The sequence below is a fragment of the Mustela putorius genome, unplaced genomic scaffold (genome assembly GCF_011764305.1).
Source record: "Mustela putorius furo isolate JIRA1106 unplaced genomic scaffold, ASM1176430v1.1 tig00003853_pilon_pilon_pilon, whole genome shotgun sequence".
NCBI lineage: Eukaryota > Metazoa > Chordata > Mammalia > Carnivora > Mustelidae > Mustela > Mustela putorius.
The window spans coordinates 70,453,987-70,473,477 of record NW_025422005.1 but is presented as its reverse complement, the minus strand read 5'-3'; the positions used below and the strand labels follow the sequence as shown (position 1 = coordinate 70,473,477).

Sequence of the window (19,491 nt, the reverse complement as noted above, 5' to 3'; positions counted from 1 at the left end):
GAATTCTCATGATAAATCATGTTTTTCTCATGTCCTCATGCCTTTCTATTTGATCTTCCCCTGCCAGGAATTCTGTGTTTCCTTCAAATGGTCCCTATACCTACAATGGTTTCAGGTGGTTTGTTAAAATAAAAAAATACTCGCAATAATGGACATTATTTACTTCAAGAGTTTTATATTCATTTTTTAAAATTTTTTATTTTTTATAAACATATATTTTTATCCCCAAGGGTACAGATCTGTGAATCGCCAGGTTTACACACTTCACAGCACTCACCAAAGCACATACCATCCCAATGTCCATAACTCCACCCCTCTTCTCCCAACCCCCCTCCCCCCAGCAACCCTCAGTTTGTTTTGTGAGATTAAGAGTCACTTATGGTTTGTCTCCCTCCCAATCCCATCTTGTTTCATTTTAATAAGAGTTAGAAAAAGCTACAACAACTATTGGAACACTTGAATGAGTGAAAAAAGCTACAACTATTGGAACACTTAAATGAGTGAAAAAGCCAAAGAAGCACTACGTTTGTACCTGGTTAGGTAACAATGTCTTACAACTGGTCTCATTTCAAGTAAATGACTTAAACAACCATTGGAAATTTTTGGTTCAGAGAAATCTATTCTATTTCAATCAAAAACTCAAAAGGTCCTTTCCTTATCAGTTTTGCTTTCAATACTCTTGGCTGGTTTCTTATTGTTAGCACCATCCGTTTGTTTTTTGAGTACTTCATAAATATTTATAGACTGGAAGGACACATCTGCAGAGTTTGAGTTGCCACTTCCCCTATTGATTATGTTATAAAATATTTTAAGCATTTCAGAAGCCTTCAACTGTTAAGAAATATCAGGTGTCAAGGCACCTTAAATATTTTCAGTAGTTGGTATTATAAAGTGCTGATAAAGTAATAACAGTTACTTCCAATTTGTGAGGTTTTAACTGGTCTCACTCAGAGCTGGGTTTACCATGAAGCTAATGAAGCTTAACTTCTGCCTCAGTAATTTTGTATTCATATTTTCAAACTTCTTTCCCCAAGGAGGGCTCTTAAAATTGTAAAAGCTTTAGGCCTCCCAAAACTCGATTTGTCCTTGGTCTAAGGAGAAATATCCACCACAGGGGCACCTGGGTGGCTCAGTCGGTTAAGCGTCTGCCTTTGGCTCAGGTCATGATCTTGGGGTCCTGGGGCTAAAAGCCCCACATGGGGCTCCCTGTTCAGCAGGGAGTCTGCTTCTCCCCTTTTCTGTTGCCCCTCTCCCAGCTCGTGTTCACTCTCTCTCTCTCTCTTGCTTCTTCTTTATTTATTTATAGGTAAATAAACAAAATCTTAAAAAAAAAAAAAAAGAAAGAAAGAAATATCCAGAAAATCACTACAGTTGAAATCCATCTGGCCATGACTTAGGCTACTAGGCTCAGAGTTGCTCTGATTGGCCTCCCCACTTTCCTACTTCTTTTGGAAGTAGTGTTGTTTGGCAATTTGTAGCAGTGAGAATTTTTACTCACATTTGTTAAGTCAGTGGCTTCAGAAAGTTAGCAAATAGTCATCTGAAAAAAATGCCAATCTTTGCATTTCAAATGAATGGCTTAAACAACCATTTCAGAGTAGAATACTGCTCTTATCCAAGTGGTTTGGAGAAAGTGAGGAGATAGTAGAGTAAAATTAATTTGTCACCACGAATTGCATACTATATTGTCATGAGAAAAAATTTATCTGAGAAAAAAACTATCAGTGATACATATTGTTCTAGAAACAGAATCACTGGGGCACCTGGGTGGCTCAGTGGGTTAAGCCTCTGCTTTCAGCTCAGGTCATGATCTCAGTCAGGGTCCTGGGATTGAGCCCCACGTCGGGCTCTCTGCTCAGCGGGGAGCCTGTTTCCCCCACTCTCTCTGCCTGCTTCTCTGCTTACTTGTGATCTCTCTCTGTCAAATAAGTGAATAAAATCTTTAAGAAAGAAAGAAATAGAATCACTGATGTTGCTCACTTCTAAGTTTGAGGGATTCAAACAATATGAATTATATGACACTGACTGAATGGCAGATCACTGTCTTCCATCTTCTTCATATATAATCTGAGTATGCAAGTCAGACAGATGAAGACATGGAAGTGAAGTGACTACATTACGAGGGGCAGAGCTGTCTGGGACCTGCATTATGGTCCAATTTGAGTGGTGATGGTGCCATACGGAGCTGCCAGCATTCCTTAACTGGCAACTAACAGCACTGTCCATAGAAACGGTTTTCCACCTGAGAATGGTGCTCACTTAGCCTTCAGAGGCTGACACCGTAAACCTCGTCTTAAATGTTCTGTGAGGAAGGTAGAGACGTTTTGTAAAGAAGTTAGTCAAAAGGTTCTCTAAAAAACTAATGCTCTTAGGAGAGCCAAATTCCTGAACTACCTTTGGCTCTTGAAAACCAGGCAACCCATATCCACAAGCAAATGCCAATTTTTTATCATCTAGTCACCAAAATCCAACTGTGTATATATAACATCTCAAGTAGTTTTGGGCTCTGTGCTGTGCATTGAAAGCATACTTCATGAAGGCCAGTCCTAAGTTAACACTTGGCTATTAATGCAACAGCTTGACCAATATTCTGCCTACTTAAATCAATGTTCATGTTATAGAAATCTGAGTCCTGAAAAGGGAAATTCTTCAGGATCCTCTAGTGACCAATGTCAATCAGGAGAAAAGAAATTAGGAGTCACCACAGCATGAGAGATCTGCCTGCCAGGGGACACCTGGGAAAATAGCCACCACCCCACGGTGTCTATGGGAAAGAGAGTACTGACAGAGTTGTCATTATTGCCTCCTCTAGGAAGGACTCCCACTGCCTCCTGCTCTTACTGGCCAGTGAACCCTCCGGAGCACTATGTTAATGAGGTCAATGAGTGAAGGAAGAGGGATCTCACTGGTTTTAAAGGGGACTGGCCAGAACAGTAAAACAACTTGAAACACACATACTGATGATATTGGGTCATGGGGGGCTGGGCAGGGGCTTAGAACTTCCCTTTTGACAGTTCTTTTGGCTTATAGTGGTAGCTTGCAATGCAGGCTCAAAAGAGGTTTTCCGGAAGAAAACTTGATAGAGGTCATTGCACCAGAAGGAAACTTAATGGAAATCATTGTCATGTGGCAGTGTCCCTGCTCAAAGAAAGGAGGTCATGCAAAGACCACCAGCTTCACCAGATGCTTCATACCACAGAAACATGGGGTGCCATTTTTACCCTTTGGATTAACCTCGCTCAGTGGCCTGATATCTTCCAGGGAGGTATGCTACTAGAAAGCCACATCTGTGTTTGGTTGCTACAGCAACAGAACATCCCGTATCATACTGTGAGACCACACCGTAAAGTCAGATATTCTCCTGAAACTCAGCCCAGCCGAGGGTGGACATGTCCAGCATCAACATCACTATTTAAGTCAGCTCTACATTCTCATCACAGTTCTGGAGGCTGAAAGTCTAAGCTCACAGTGCTGGCATGGTCAGGTTCTTGGTGAGGCCCTCTTCCTGGCTGATGGGTGGCTATCATCTTGCTGCATCCTCACATGGCAGAGAAAAGACAGAGACAGCTCTCTGGACTCTTCTCCTCAGGGAACTACTCCCATCATGAGGGCTCCGCACTCATGACCTCACCTAAATCTGACTATCTCCAAAAGCCCACCACATAATATCATCATGTTTGGAATTAGGGTTTCCACAAATGAATTTGGGAAACTGGGGGAGGGGGCAAAAACATTCAGCGTACCACAGTCAGCCATGAAACTAAGCTCCCCATATCACTGGCAACTGTACTATATTTTCTGGACCTGCCCCTTTCCAAGGTGGTGTAAGGGTACTTTCCAGCTGGGTCCTGTTTCTTTCCAATGGTAGGGCAAAGTTTTTCTTGAGGAGATTTCAGCAGGTGGTCTTTCTTATAGCTTCTCAGTTGTCATGACCTAGAAGATGTGCCTGGATGGGTCACGTGTTTGGGCTGGGGGTGGTGGTCTTCTCATCTAGGGTGAGCTTGAGGTTCACTAACAGGAAGATCCTTGAAGGTGAAACATAAAGCTTTCTGAGGCATGATGATGGAAGAGGCAGGGGAACCTGGTAAAGGATCCTGATTCTCAGTCCTCATGGAAAGCACAGCAGCTACTTGTCTCATCAGGCTGGGCCTGACTAGTGGTTCCCTCCTTGCCCTCCCTCTACCTCCTTTATAGAGAAAAGGAAAGAAGATGAGAATTACACTGCAGGAGGAAGATCTAGATCACTTCCAGGGAATAATTCAAGGGAGACTCTTTCCTCTACCCAATTGCCCTTCCATGAGAATGAAGGAGCTTGAGCTTCTAGACCATGCTTGCAAAACTCTAGTGCCCTGGGAATTCATTTCTCAGGCTCCTAAGTTGGGCTGAGCACAGTAGCAAGATGATGCCCTTTCCCCACTTGAAAGACTTCTGAATGAAGACCTTTGGGAGAGTTTGTTCTCTTTTGCTTCCCAGTATTGCTGATGCCAGAATGATGTCATTCCTGGGAGAAAGGGTCCATTTCTGAGCCAAGCTCAGAGCTGGCCAGCTGCATTCTGAGGTCCTGCACAGAATCTGGAAGGCCCAAAGGACACCCCCCACCCAATCTGGGACAACTGCCTCAGAGGAGTCTGAATAAAAGCCCAATCTTAAAAATGCTTTTGGACAGCTGGGAATTGGACCAAGAGACCTTTTAGCTAAGTCCTTTTTTTGTTGTTGTTAACCTTTTACAATATTATTTAAATTTAATTTCAGAAGAGAGCTATTCAACTATAATAACACAAATGGATATAACTCCACTAAAAACTACAATAAAATATGTTCCAGCTGATAGGCCTTTATCTTTCAACCTGAGCTTTCCACCCCCATGATTTTATTATAAAAATTTTCAGGGGCATCTGGGTGGCTCAGTGGGTTAAGCCTCTGCCTTCGGCTCGGGTCACGATCTCAGGGTCCTGGGATCGAGCCCTGCATTGGGCTCTCTGCTCAGCAGAGACCGTGCTTCCCCACCCCCTGCCTGCCTCTCTGCCTACCTGTGATCTCTGTCTCTCTCTGTTAAGTGAATAGATAAAATATTATTTAAAAAAATTCAAACACGAAGTTGTAAGAACATACAGTGAACACCAATATGACCACCACCTAGACTCTACAGTTAACATTTTCTATACTTGCTTTATCATATGTTTATCCCTCTACTCATTCTTCTATCCAACTGTCAACCCATATTTTGATGCATTTCAATGTAAGTTGTATAAATCAGTGTATTCTCCTAAACACTTTAGTTTGCCTATGACTAATTGCTTAGTGTTTTTTATAGTTCCTTTTCTTTTGAGGTAAAATGTAAAGGCTATGTAGCCCATAGATCTGTAACATCTGTACATGTCTGTGCATCTGCAGTGCCTCTACTGAAGCAGATGCCTGTAGCCCAGATCCTCACTGGGACCCAGAATGTTCCTTCATGCCGCTTTCCAGCCATTCTCCACTCCCACCTATCCAGAGGCAACCGCTGTTTAATTCTTGCTACCAATGATGTGTTTTCCTGTTCTCAACTTTCATCTAGGTGAAATTGCTATGGTCTGAATGTTTATGTCTCCCCAAAATTCATATGTTGAAATGTAATCTCTAATACTCCAGGGGGTATTAGAGATCATTGATTATGGTGTTAGAAGGTAGGGCCCTTGGGAGGTGATTATACGGATTAGCGCCCTTCCAAAAGGAGCCCCAGAGAGCTCGCTCATCCCTTCCTCCATATGAGGACACAGCAAAAAGACAGTTGTCTAGGATGCAGGCCCTCACCAGACACCTAGTCTATAGTTTCTTTAGTCTTGGAATCCCCAGCTTCTGGAACTGTAAGAAATAAATGTTTATTGCTTAAAGCCACCCAGTTTATAGTTTTTCATTATAGCAGCCCGAATGGACTAAGATAGGAAGGAACTGTTGAATATGAACTCCTCTGTTAGGGTTCTCTTACTCAGTATGATACTTTGAGACTCATCCAGACTGCTTTACATATTACTAGTTTGTTCCTTTGGATTACGGGTGGTATTCCATTGTGTGACTCTACCACATTCTCCCAGTGATGAACACTTAGGCTTCCAGTTTTGGACTATTATGAATAAAGCCACTAAGAATAATTTTGGATAAATCTTCTGTGGACATATGTTTTCATTTCCCTTGGGTAAATACTCAGGATTTAAACTGCTGGATCATGGGGTAGATGTATGAGTATTTTACATCCCCACCAACAATAAAGGAAAATGTGTTTGTTCTACCTTCTCTTTAACGTTTAAATTTATAAATCTTTCTAATTTTAGCTATTCTGGTGAGTGTGAAGTGATTTAAGCTGCTATTTCAGCAAATTTTCCAAATTACCAACAGCAACAACTATATATGTGTGTGTGTATATATATATATAGAGAGAGAGAGAATGAGAGAGAGAGAGAGAGAGATCAGGTTTGAAGAAAATATTGAAGGAGATTTAGAGATTGAGATACATATATATATATATATATAAAGTTTCACTAGCCAAACCCAGCTTAAGAGAATAAGAGAGAGCTAAATGGATACGGAAGAAGCAGCCAGACACATTCTTCAATTTATAATTCTATCAATTATATTACAAAACTGGAGAAGTAAATGTAATGCTTAGAAAACTACAGGCTTCACTGATAGGGAGATAGGATCTGTTTCCCTACAGAGCTGGTCTGGTGTGGACCACAACATGTCCCCTCAATTTGCTTCCTCATGGTCAAAGCCCCTTTGGGCACTATGTTTAGAGAGCTGGCCCAGCCTAAAAAATGGGAATCAGGAATCACCCAGATAATGGAGAGGGACCCCCTACTCCCTCCTTCCAATATGAACCCTGGATCCGAGGGTCCAGGGGACATCAACACTGTAGCAGGACCTACCCTAGGCACTGTGCAGACAAAGTCCCTTAATCCTCACACTACCACCTATCAAGTTGGGCCAGTTTTCTCAGAGAGAGATAGGAACTTGCCCAGAGTCACACAGAGTTAGAAGAAATAGGATTTGACTCTAAACCTGTACTCTTTCCACTCTACCTTGTTAAGTACCTGGAACACAAACTGGAGGGGGGTTCCTAGCTCGGTTGGTGCCGGGACCAGTAACGGACAGTGCTCTTTGTCTCTAGTCAGATCGGCCCTTCATTTCCCTTTCCTCTCACGTTCTGCTTTCGTGTGTCTGTGGTGAAGGTAGAGCCGTCCCATCTTTCAGCAGATGCAGATGCAAATGAATGTTAGCCCTCCTTCCTGCAGCAGAGAGTGAGTCCCAGGGATCGGGCTCCCCTCTCTCAGGAAGGAATCAATCGCTCATCACTTTCCTTCTCCCCTTTCCCACCCTCCTCAATGGTCCACCATGATGGGTGTTTACACAGAGGACATGCAGAGCCTCAGAGATCCCTCACTGCTCTCTGGTCCTCTTCCTCCTCGCTCCCTCTGCCTGCCACGAGGAAGAGGTAACTATGTTCATTGTGGGTTTCTCTGGACCGACTTACCTGCTCCTGAAAAGCACTAGCTTGCTCCTCAAATCCTGCTGTTCGGAAATAGTTGACGACATCCATCACAGCCCAGTCTGCGGGATCTGGCGGCCTCCCATTCTCCATGGAACTGCAAAACACAAACCCAGAAACTTGGAGTAGTGGAGCAGGCAAGAGTGTGTGGCCCAGCTTACTACCCAGTCTCCTAGGGGCAGGCCCTGGCCAGCTTGCTAGATTCGTGGCCCTCTCTTCCCTCAGAGGCCCAGATTCCACTTTTCCTCTCAGGACCATAATCATTCTTGTGTTTCTTGGGCTCAGGACATTGTCACTCTTATTGGCTCAGTCATTGTTTTCCTCATAAACCATTAGACCCTTCATATGAAGTGCTTCCTCATGAATTGGTTTTTAATCCAGAGATATTAAGAATGGTTCCATGATTTCCGGCAACTCACAGGATGATACTCATACTCCTGAATTAAGAACACCAGGCCCTGTACAATACGGCCCCCATGCACCTGTCTTTTTCCATCCCCTACCACCTTCCCCATTCCTATCGCCTCATATCCTCTCTACAGCTGTGAAATCACAGAGCTAAAGCCACTCTCCAGTATGCTGTGCCCTTTCACAGTTCTGGGCCTTTGCATGTGCTATTCCAGACACTGACAATGCTCCCTCATTTGTGTCTACTTGATACAATCCACCATTCCTACCTAGTTCATCCTAGTTCCCATGCCACCTCCTCTGTGGGGTATTTTCTGGCCCCACCAGGGAACTGTTTTAGTTATAATCTTCTCTGCATTCGAGAACTCCATTTGAACTCCCATTACAGCATTTTCCACGCTGGATCATACTCTCTTCTTATTGAGCAGTCTCTTCCATCAGAGTGGGAGATGTGGGCTGGGAATACACAACTGGGCCTGAATCATCTTATTATTCCTAGTGTCAAGCATATACTTAGGAACTCAACCAGTAGTCACATGACTATATGATGACCAAGCATCTGAGAGGTTCTATGAGTAATTTATCTCACTGGATTTAGAAAGGAAGGATAGGAAAAGTAGAATAGAGAAAGAATGGCAAGGATCCACCATTACTGTGACTTTGCCTCATTTCTCTTTCAGGAGTATTTGTCTGGATTTATCTATACCTCATCCAAAGTGATTCTTCCACAGTGTACATCTAATCACATTGCTCCCCTGCTTAAAATCCACCAAACCCTTCTACTGCTTTAAAGATGAATTCCAAATAGCTTAACTTGGCTTGGGAAATCCTTCAGAACAAAGCTCCTATCAACTCTCCTGCTAGGAATACACTAAAGAGCGAACAGACATGGTCTGCTCTCTTGTGGACCTACAGTCCTGTGGGGAGAGATGATAATCAGTAATCATACAACTAAATGCACAGCTGCACATTGTGGTAAGTGCTATAAAGGACAGTTTAAGGAGTTTTAACTATGGCAGTTTAAGGAGCTAGCAGATGCATTCCCATGCGAGTTTCATTCGGGGCAAGGTCTAGAAAGAAGGCAGAAGTTAACAGAATGAAATCAGGTGAAGTTTATTCCAGAATCTTTAGCAGGAATATATACATACAGTCAAGGGAGCCATGCAGGTGTTGGAGGCCACACTGAGGATTCTGGATTTTTGTCTATGAGCAATAAAACTTGCTAACTGGCCTTATGTAAAAGGGGTGACCTGATCAGATTTGCATTTTGAAAAAGAGAATTAGAGATGAGCCAAAGGGGAAGGAGGGGTGCCAGTGAGAGGTGGTCGGCTGCAGTCATCCACGCAAGAGATCATGGTGATCCAGACTAGAGTGGTGGCTATGGACAAGGAGAGGAAGTGTGCATATTTAAAAGATTTTTATCCAAGAAAATCAGCATGACTTAGTGGTGGACTAGACATAGAGAATGAAGGAGATGGAAGTGTCATGGAACTGGATGGATGGTGGTAACTTCACTTAGATGGCATTGCCAGGTTTAGTTGAATACACTGAATTTTGGGTACCATCTACATCCAAGCAGAGATTTAATGTGGGACTGAGTCTGGTGCTCAAAACAGATGAGTGGGCTGGAGGTATCCATTATGGAGATTGAATTTTTTAGATAGCAACTGAAGTCTTGGGAGAGGGTGAGAAGAAAATTGGGCCTAGAACTAAGCATAGGTAGGAGGTTCAACATGCTAGTGAAAGTGGAAAGGATTCATGTTACTTTTGAAGGAAGTGAAATTGCCCAGACTTTGAGGATTCCTGAAAACCCTCAAATAAAAGTCAAGGGACAAGCTGTGCCTCTGCCTCATCCCAGCATAATGTTTTGCTCATAGTAGGAACTTAAAATATTTGATTAAAAAACCAAACCCCTGGGGCGCCTGGGTGGCTCAGTGGGTTAAGCCTCTGCCTTCAGCTTAGGTAATGATCCCAGGGTCCTGGATTGAGCCCCACATCGGGCTCTCTGCTCCGCGGGGAGCCTGCTCCCTCCTCTCTTTCTCTGCCTGCCTCTCTGCCTACTCGTGATGTCTATCTGTCAAATAAATAAATAAAATCTTAAAAAAAAAAAAAACCAAACCTCTTTTTTTTTAAATTTATTTTTTATTTTCAGCATAACAGTATTCATTATTTTTGCACCACACCCAGTGCTCCATGCCCTCTATAATACCCACCACCTGGTACCCTGACCTCCCACCTCCCGCCCCTTCAAAACCAAATCTCTATCTTAACTCAAGAGAGCCTTCAATCAATGGCACACTTCAACAATGACTTATCAACACAATGTTTTAACTGAAAAGCAAAGTTTACTAGTTAATAGTGTTTTCCCTTTTGAGCTTAGAGATTGTCAATCTGTAAACATGCATGTCCACATGTACATATGCATTCATATATATGCGTGCTTACTACACACACACACACACAAACCCCTACCTAACATTTAACAGGTAATATACACAGGGGAAAAACTACTTTCACCCTAACACTGCCACACATTACTATGTATTTTAAAGTCAAACCTAAATTTTTTTTTTTTAAGCTAAATGGATTTTTGAAAAATTACCCACATGCTGGGACTTTTCCATCATCCTATTAACACAGGCCATCAACAGCTGACACTGGGCAGTTCTTTTAAGGTACCATTTTCTTTTCCTCTCTTGCTTAAGGTAGGTTTAAAGAATGTTTAGAAAGAAGTTCATTGTTCTAAAAATCTTTTTTTTTTAAAGATTTTTATTTATTTATTTGACAGAGATCACAAGTAGGCAGACAGAGAGAGAAGGGAAGCAGGCTCCCTGGTGAGCAGAGAGCCCAATGTGGGACTCGATCCCAGGACTCTGGGATCATGACCTGAGCCGAAGACAGAGGCTTTAACCCACTGAGCCACCCAGGCATCCCTTAACACATCTTTTAAGTTTCCTAATCAGCTCACTTCTGGCAGTGAGCGGAGTCCCATCGGATATACTTTTAAGTGCCCCAGAAAACATCTGAATCCACTCTCCCTGTGGCTGACTCCAATTAACAGCTTTTTCTCATAAAGAATAGTTATCTAATTATAATAACAAAGCATGCTACATTGTACTTTTAGGATGAGAGGCTTTCCTGATTCTTATTCTGCTGGGATATGACATCATCACTTCCATAATTGTGAAATATTCTTGAGTATGAGCAATGCGGTAGAGAACAAAGACTACGGTACTGCTCATAGTATGGCATGAAGAAGAGGAGCGATGAAAAACTAGGCACTTTCTCATATTTAGGGTAAGGAGACCCAAGCAGAGGAAACGAGGGGCATGAAACCATTTAGTGACTGACCCACCCTAAGTTTAGGCCTGACAGCCTTCCTCTCTTCAGCTCTTGTGCACCTAGTTCAGGTCTCAGGTGCATTGCTGATGCACAGCGAAGCTCCGTTGCACCTGTGGACTAAGAACCAGAGTATATAGAATCTACAATATGCTCTTCATACATTTCCTATGATCAACCTCCTAACTCCTTGTCAATTGGCTACTGTAACCTGTTTTTAGGGAACGAGGGCTCAGAAAGGTTAAGAAACTCACCCCAAACCACATAGTAGATAAAGCCGGGATTGGATTCCATACATGCTTGCTTCCAAATCTATGCTTTTCCAATCAACTCCTCAATACAACAAATATTTAAGCCTACTGACTTCTCAGTCCAGGGCTGGATGCCGGGTTACAAGGATAGGAATGCATAGTCCCTGCCCTCAGAGAGCTAGCGATCTGGGTAGGGAAGCAGACATGTGAACAGCTAACTCTAAGTGATACTAGAGCTGAGGGCTGAAAAAGTGCTACTGAGGACACACCTGCTGGAGGGCCCAAAAGGTTCTGCTAATTAGGACAACTTGGGATCTTCAAGGGCAATTCAGAAAGGCATCTACTGCTCCAAACACATCCTAAGTTAAGCCTTAGAGGGGATGGCTTGCAGAGGTAGGTACATGTGGGCACATGTTGTCACTTCAAGGTTGTTTATTTTAAAGTATGATGAATAATTTCGCTGGGCATCTAGTGGTTTTGGTGAACAGTTTTAAGGAGAAAACTGGCGATGATCAAGGGCAACCTAAAAGTGGGAGTTGGGGGGGCACATGGAGTGCTGAGGCTATATGAAATTATGAGTGCATTTCACAGGATGGATTTAAGTGTCACCCTTCCCCACTGAGAAAGCCATACGTCTCCTAAAGGACTGCTATTTGTGAGCAAACCGAGACACTCTGTTTCCTTTTAAATGGACTGTTCTCTCCAGATCTTTTCTTATAACTTGTACATGTCAAATTCCAGAAGGAATTTAAATGGTGCGGTCTAAAACACCTTCCAGATGGTGGTTCCCGTTGCGGCTGTTAATTTTGCACTGATGAAATGAGATGGCAGATATAAATTCCATTATTGTTTGATATTTATTATTTCACTATCATCATAGCAAAAAAATGTTTCTTAAAATATAATGGATAAAGATGATAAATTCATGAATATTTTTCCAGGCATGAGATCTTTAAAAAATATGTATGTATTTTAACTTATTACAAAAAATTAGCAAGAAACGTAGGGCAAAATTTATCTATGATCCCATCACCTAATCAAACCAATGTTTCCATTTAACCCAATCACCATTTAGTCGCTGTGCATATGGGTTAAGTGCATCATATATTGGTAAAAATTATATCATGCATGGATAATTCACACTGGGAAACAATTATCCCTTAATTAAACAATCACCTCACTTTAAAAGAGATCTAGAGACACAATTATTGGGACAGAAATGCGATAAATAACAAATTTGGCAGGTACATGCGGATGGAGACCTTACTGTGAGTGTTTTTCATGTTGACATATTATAATTTTAAGCGCTGGTAGCTGAGGTCTCCATTTCCCCTTTACACATTAGTGAAGGCAGGTGGAACATAGTTGAAACTCTTTCTTAGAATCTAGCATGTGTATAGTTTTTAGCACTTGCGATATTCTAGATGCTGAAGGTTGATGAGACCAAAAGGAAACTGGATAAATACAATTCACATGAGACTTCAAAACTCCATTATACTCATTGATTGCATTTCTGCTTTAAAGTTCAGAGCAAAAGTTATTTTAGGCATTAGCTAATATATTACAGTGATATATTTATCACGTTACTCCTTTTATAAAGGTAACTCTCAATGTTACCACTCAGAAATGCATTTTAATTCTGTACTGCCTTGATCTTTATAACTTATTTTCAACATTAAATTAAACTACTCTTTGCCCAGATCTTAGAATAGCCTATGGCTAAAAGCAATATAATTCTGACTATAATAAATTAATACTGGGTTTTTTTTTTAAATTTTTTGGCCTGTGACATATCTAACAATGAAGACACTAAATAGGCTTTAGTTTTATCTCTACTTCTTTCTTCTTTTCCCTTCAACCAATCTAGCAGGGATCTGGCTAAAAGGCAGGACTAAAAAAGAGAAAGGATGATTCAAAGGTTCTTGACAGGACATTTTTCATTTTTTAATACTTTGATAAATAAAAGTTGTCTGCATTTAGCTGCAGCATACTCAAGCAATGGAAACACTGAAAAAGCAAATAATTCTTCAAGCCTTCTGTATATTTCAAATTCTTTAGCTTGGCATTCAGAAATTTGATTCAAACATAACTTCCCAGGCTTATTTCCCATTCTAAACTTGTACTGAAATCCAACTGGGCAACATCCTGGATTTTCCCATATCCACAGCTTGGTTACGCTTCAAAGCTCTGTGGTTCAGCTTCCAAAGATTAGATCCTTAGTCATTTTTAAAGGTACTGGTTAAAAGTCCTGTTCCTAATATGCCCAATCTTTTATTCCAATCATTAATTAATTTGAAGCTGCCAGGCACTTGATGAGCCTTGGGAACCCATTGTCTCACGAAGGGGAAAATCTCGAGTCAGCTAAATGATGAAAAAGGTTATGGTTATATATGTCACCTGCCTTATTCCAGAGGGTGGTTAAGGAGCAGGAGGAATTGAGAGATAGAGAAAGGAAGAGAAGTAAGAGTCACCATGGCAAGGGGAGTCAGGCTGTGTTAGGGATGTAGAGAGACCTTGGAGCCCTGAATCAGAAGAAACAACAGGAGCAGTCCCAGGGACAGACAGGACATCTTCCTGCACTTCTTTCCTCTGTAACAGAAATTACTTCAGGCTGATGGCTCCCTTCTGGAAGCACACGGCACTCTGTCTTTGACATATCTCTGCTGGGAAAGCCTCCCCAGCACTCCACCCTATCTTTCTGAAAACAAGGGATTTCTATAACTGCCCCCACTTCCTTACCTGTTCTCAACTTTGTAGGACAAAAAAAAGACCCCTGAATAAGGACACTCCTCTCAGGAGCATGCAATGAATTAATTTTTTATTCATCATCAGATATAAGTCACACCAAAATTCAGGCTAAGCACAGACATGTGTTTCAGCATGTGTTTCATACCCCAGTTAGTACAAGGACCACCATGCAAAGACCACCTGAAGAGCTTTCCCCCCCTGTTCTGAGCCACAGCACAGAGCTCACTCTGCCAAAGGACTTAGGTATGGCATTATTGTTTAGACAAACTCGGTTTTCCTTCTGTAGGGATGACTGTAGCATACCAGACACTATGTAGAAAACAGCAACCCCTCAGGGCTGATCATGTATAAAACATATATAATGCACATTTGTGAATTTTGATTTGATGAAACTCCTGTTGTTTTCATGCTTTAAATGATATGCCTGGCTGACTCTATGGTTTTATGCATTTTACTCTTTCGAAATGTACCCAATGATCAGACACATAATTATTTCTACAAGTCTCCCCTTTTTCCTTTGCTGTGTAGCCAGGCAAGTGTTCCAAGCAAATAACCAGGTATCCTATATCCCATGAAGTTCTTTATTTAACCATAGATATGACTGCTTCCCTTAGAGATGGAGACCTGACTGGTGGATTGTCATTTGCAATGGACATAACGGTACAAATCAAAACAATAAACAGATTCAATTCTTAACTCACGTTATCATTTAAGGGAATAATGAAATATTTATCATAAGGCTATATGGCAAAAGTGAATTATGTCCTCCTCCCCATCAATTCGTATGGTGAAGCGCTACCCCTTGATGTGATAGCATTTAGACTTAGGGCTTTTAGGAGATAGGACAATTAAGGTTAAATGAGGTCATAAGTGTGGGATCCTAATCCAATAGGATTGGTGGCCTTGTAAGAGCCAGCATACACACACCCCAGGAAGAGGTATAGAGGTATCTCACCATCATAAAGATCTAAGGAGAATGTGACCATGTACAAGCTAGAAAGACAGCTCTTATCGGGAGCTGAATCTGCTGGTACCTTGATCTTGGACTTCCCCATTTCCAAAATTGTGAGTAATAAATTTCTGTTCTTTAAACTACTCAATCTATGGTATTTTGTTATGGCTGCCTGAGCCATACAGTATGTATCAGAGTGAACAGATCACTATATAATATTAAGGAATGAATTCTAGCCTCACTAAGAAAAATAAAACTGTACCAGTTACAAGAATCACCATTAACTCCTATATAACATCTGTATTCAAGAAACCATATAGCACCCTGACTTATCCCACCAAACATATCTGCAGAAGAGTTATAACATTGGATCCTGGTAAGAAAGGTTATTTGTCAAGTTTGAATTATGGGCTCAGGACTCAGGCTACCTCCCCTCTCCTGCTATTCTTTTCTTCTTCCCTCCCTTCCTCCCTCCTGCCTGCCTTCCTTCCTTTCTTCCTTCCCTAACAAACCATTAAGAGGCATTTGGTATTTAGCCCCTTAAAATGTTTTGGGAGTTCTATTTCCCTTGCATTTAGTATAGAGGTATCTCACCATCATGATGAGATACCTGTTCCAGATTGCTGTTCCCCGGAAAGAACAGCATGGTGGGAACCATCATTCATTGCATTCAGGTAGAGAGTCAAGCAGTGTGGCTGTGGGTCTGGGAAAGGCGGACAGAACAGATGAGAGGGGCTTAATGGGGAGAGAGTACCCAGGAACTACCTAGCAGCAGGATACAATTCCTCATTGCTTTCAAAGAACATATATCTAAGGACCGTTAGTTATTTATGCAGCACCACAAAAGGACAGGATTAGGAGTAAATGAGCAAAAGCTGAAACCCAGTGATCAGACACATTAATTATTTCTACAAGTTTCCTCTTTTTCCTTTGCTGTGTACTAAATTTCTGCTGTGTAGCCAGGCAAGTGTTCCAAGCAAATAACCAGGTATCCTATATCCCATGAAGTTCTTTATTTAACCATAGATGTGACTGCTTCCCTTAGAGATGGAGACCTGACTGGTGGATTGTTGTACCCATATGCATTGTTAGATTTTTTTTTTTTTAATGAGGTAAAGTAAGAATAGCCATTGTTATTACTGTTATAAGAAAAGTCTCTTTGATAATTCTACAATAAGTTCAGAGTTTTCAAATTCTAGCAATGCTAATAATAATTTCTAACTCTACCCTAATATTTTACATCTACCATTCACCTGCTAACCCTCTAATTCACATGGGCAAAAAATTAATGCTTAATAGTTACTACAGGTAACAGACTCTCAAAAGTTAGTATTATACTACTAGATCACGTTAAAACTTTATAGTACCCATTAAGAAGAAAAGTATCACATTCCTAATTATAAAAGGAATTTTAGTTCCAAAATAAAAAAAAAAAATCCCTTCTTCAAAATGAAACCATACACTAACTGCAAAGGCAGAGGATATGGTGAGATACAGATGCAAGAAAAGACATGACATTAATAAGTAGCTTCTTTTGAAAGTCCTTGGGTGCCTGGATGGCTCATTGGGTTAAGCCTCTGCCTTCGGCTCAGGTCATGATCCCAGGGTCCTGGGATGGAGCCCCACACCAGGCCCCCCACTGAGTGGGGAGTGTGGTTCTCCTTCTCTCTCTTCCCCTCCCCTCAATAGGACTCTCCTCTCTCTGTGTCAAATAAATAAATAAAATCTTAAAAGAAAGCCCTTCCTAAACCTTGCTACTGTGAGTTTTCTATTGCAGTAGAGCTTCCCCACTGAGGGGTGAGGGGCATGGTGGTGAAAGAGAAATAAACTGCTTCCTGTTGAAAAGCTGCTAACTTATTATAAGCATCTATTGTGTGGGAGCATTGGTTCCTCCTCTATTCTAGAAGACAATGAAAGAAGGGGAAAAAAGGCCCACTGTTGAAAAAGGGAGCAAGACTAAGTGAATGGCAAAAAATATATATATATATATACACACATATATAAGTACCAAATTAAATTATATATTAATATATATTTGACATTGAATATTTATGATTTGTACAGATAGGCACATACATGCAAAATACCTATAATTTTTTTTTTAGAATTTAGTAAAAATTCTAACATTGATCTAACATCATGTCCAAATGTAGAACAATGATAAGAGTGTCATGTATCAAGGTCTATGATTAATCCAACATCTGTGCATCTACAATCCACAAAAAGAGAATACTATAATCCCATTTGTTCAATAACAGCTTATTTTATGTGTCCTTTGAATATATGTGTGATTGTTTGTGTATATTCTTGTATTACATGACTATGTGTACACATATGGATACAGAAAGTACTTGTATACAAACTGTAGAAGGATATAGTTCAGACTATTAAAATGGCTCCCTCTTAGTTATTTAGTTAGTTATTTCAAAACTTAATAAACACCCATGAACCCGCCAGGCAAAATAAAAGTTAGGATCTGGACAATAAATACATCCATTTTCCCTCACTCCCCTGACCTGAGGTAATCATCATCCTCAGTTTCATATTCATGTAATCTTTCTCCTGGTGCAGGTGTGCAAGAGCTTCACTTGGCAATGACCTATGCAATATGGTAGCCATTAGTCCCATGTAGCTATTGGGCATTTACTATTTGACTGAGGAACTGAATTATTAACTGTATTTACTTTTTATTAGGTTAAATTTGTTTTTGTATTTTTTTAAGATTTTATTTATTTATTTGTCAGAGAGAGAGAGAGAGAGAGAAAGCAAGTAGGCAGAGCAGCAGGCAGAGGCAGAGAGAGAAGCAGGCTCCCCACTGAGCAAGGAGCCCGATGGATGTGGAGCTCTATCCCAGGACGCTGGGATCGTGACCTGAGCCGAAGGCAGTGGCTTAACCAACTGAGCCACTCAGGCATCCCTATTAGTTTAAATTTAAATGTAAAAACTTTAACAGATATAAAATACATTTCTGTTAAACACAGCTCCAGGGGCGCCTGGGTGGCTCAGTGGGTTAAGCCGCTGCCTTTGGCTCAGGTCATGATCTCAGGGTCCTGGGATCGAGTCCCGCATCGGGCTCTCTGCTCAGCAGGGAGCCTGCTTCCTTCTCTCTCTCTCTGCCTGCCTCTCAGTGTACTTGTAATTTCTCTCTGTCAAATAAATAAATAAAATCTTAAAAAAAAAAAAAACACAGCTCCATTGTTGGTGTGACAGCATTTCACTTTAACTGCTGCATCACCTAGGCTAATTTGTTGAAAGTTCTCCTATCAGATGCCTGTGTCCTCTCCAGTATTATACATAAACATATAGCCAGTCTAGTTGGTATCAACTGATTCAGTTCAAATGATGTTTTCTTACATACTCATGTAACACTGTAATGTGTCTGATGCAGACAGCTCAAGTTATGAGAATCTCTTTGTATGTCACAAGTGGTAATTAAGTTGACATTCTTAACTATTTTAATTTTAATAAATTTTAGTTGAGATAAGTATGGATAAATTTTTAAAGTTTAAAAAGGTAGCATATTATTGATGAAAAATTGAAAGGAGATGCAGAAACTAGCACTAGAACCAGAACAGTAAAGAAAAAGGGAGGTTGGAGGAAAAAAAAAAGAAAAAAGAGGCTGGCTGAAAGTATACTGGAAATTTCACAATGAATAGCAATTGCAATTTGCTGGAGCAGAGCAAAAGGAAAAAAAGCTGTTTGTTATGCAAAATAAAAAAAAAAGATAAAGATAATAAAATGGACAGTATTAAGACATTTTCAGTAGATATATAGTAAATTTGGTAACTTTCTTCTCAATGATCTAAAAAAGAATTAATGCTATTAGCCACATGAATTAAAAATTAAATGTCCAACAAAACGTTTTGAAGTGATTTCAAACAGAATCCGAGCTTATAAATTTGTATAGCTATAAATGGCTTGGATTCTTGCACAAAAAAGAAAAAAATTTTTCCATAGACATCTGGTTATTTCAGTTTTCTTAGTATATTATGAGAAAAGACTAAAAAGGTACTTCACAAAAAGTGAAATATTTTTCAGTCAAGCCACCCCAAAATTGCCTGAAGACAAAATTTTTTAACAATATCAACTGGTTCAAAATTTGAAAAACACAATTACTTTTCTTTAGCTTTCTATGAATAGTGCTACATAAAACACATTGCCCAATTAATACTGGAAGTATGCTTTGTCTTGAAAAACTTCCAAATTTATGGAGAAATATTGTCAATTTATGGCCTGAAAAATTGAACTCAGACATAAATATTTTTAAA

The 19,491-nt window shown here is 40.6% G+C and overlaps 1 protein-coding gene across 3 annotated transcripts in view; it reads right to left on the bottom strand.

The window, feature by feature from the left end:
- The window catches only part of SAMD13 (sterile alpha motif domain containing 13), a 42,317-nt gene that overhangs the window by 11,128 nt on the left and 11,698 nt on the right, over window positions 1-19,491 (bottom strand). For all 3 annotated transcript variants that reach the window (XM_004752702.2, XM_004752705.3, XM_004752707.3), the window contains exon 3: window positions 7,511-7,622. In XM_004752702.2, the coding sequence (XP_004752759.1) occupies window positions 7,511-7,622 (112 nt within the window). The remainder of the gene's footprint in view (window positions 1-7,510; window positions 7,623-19,491) is intronic.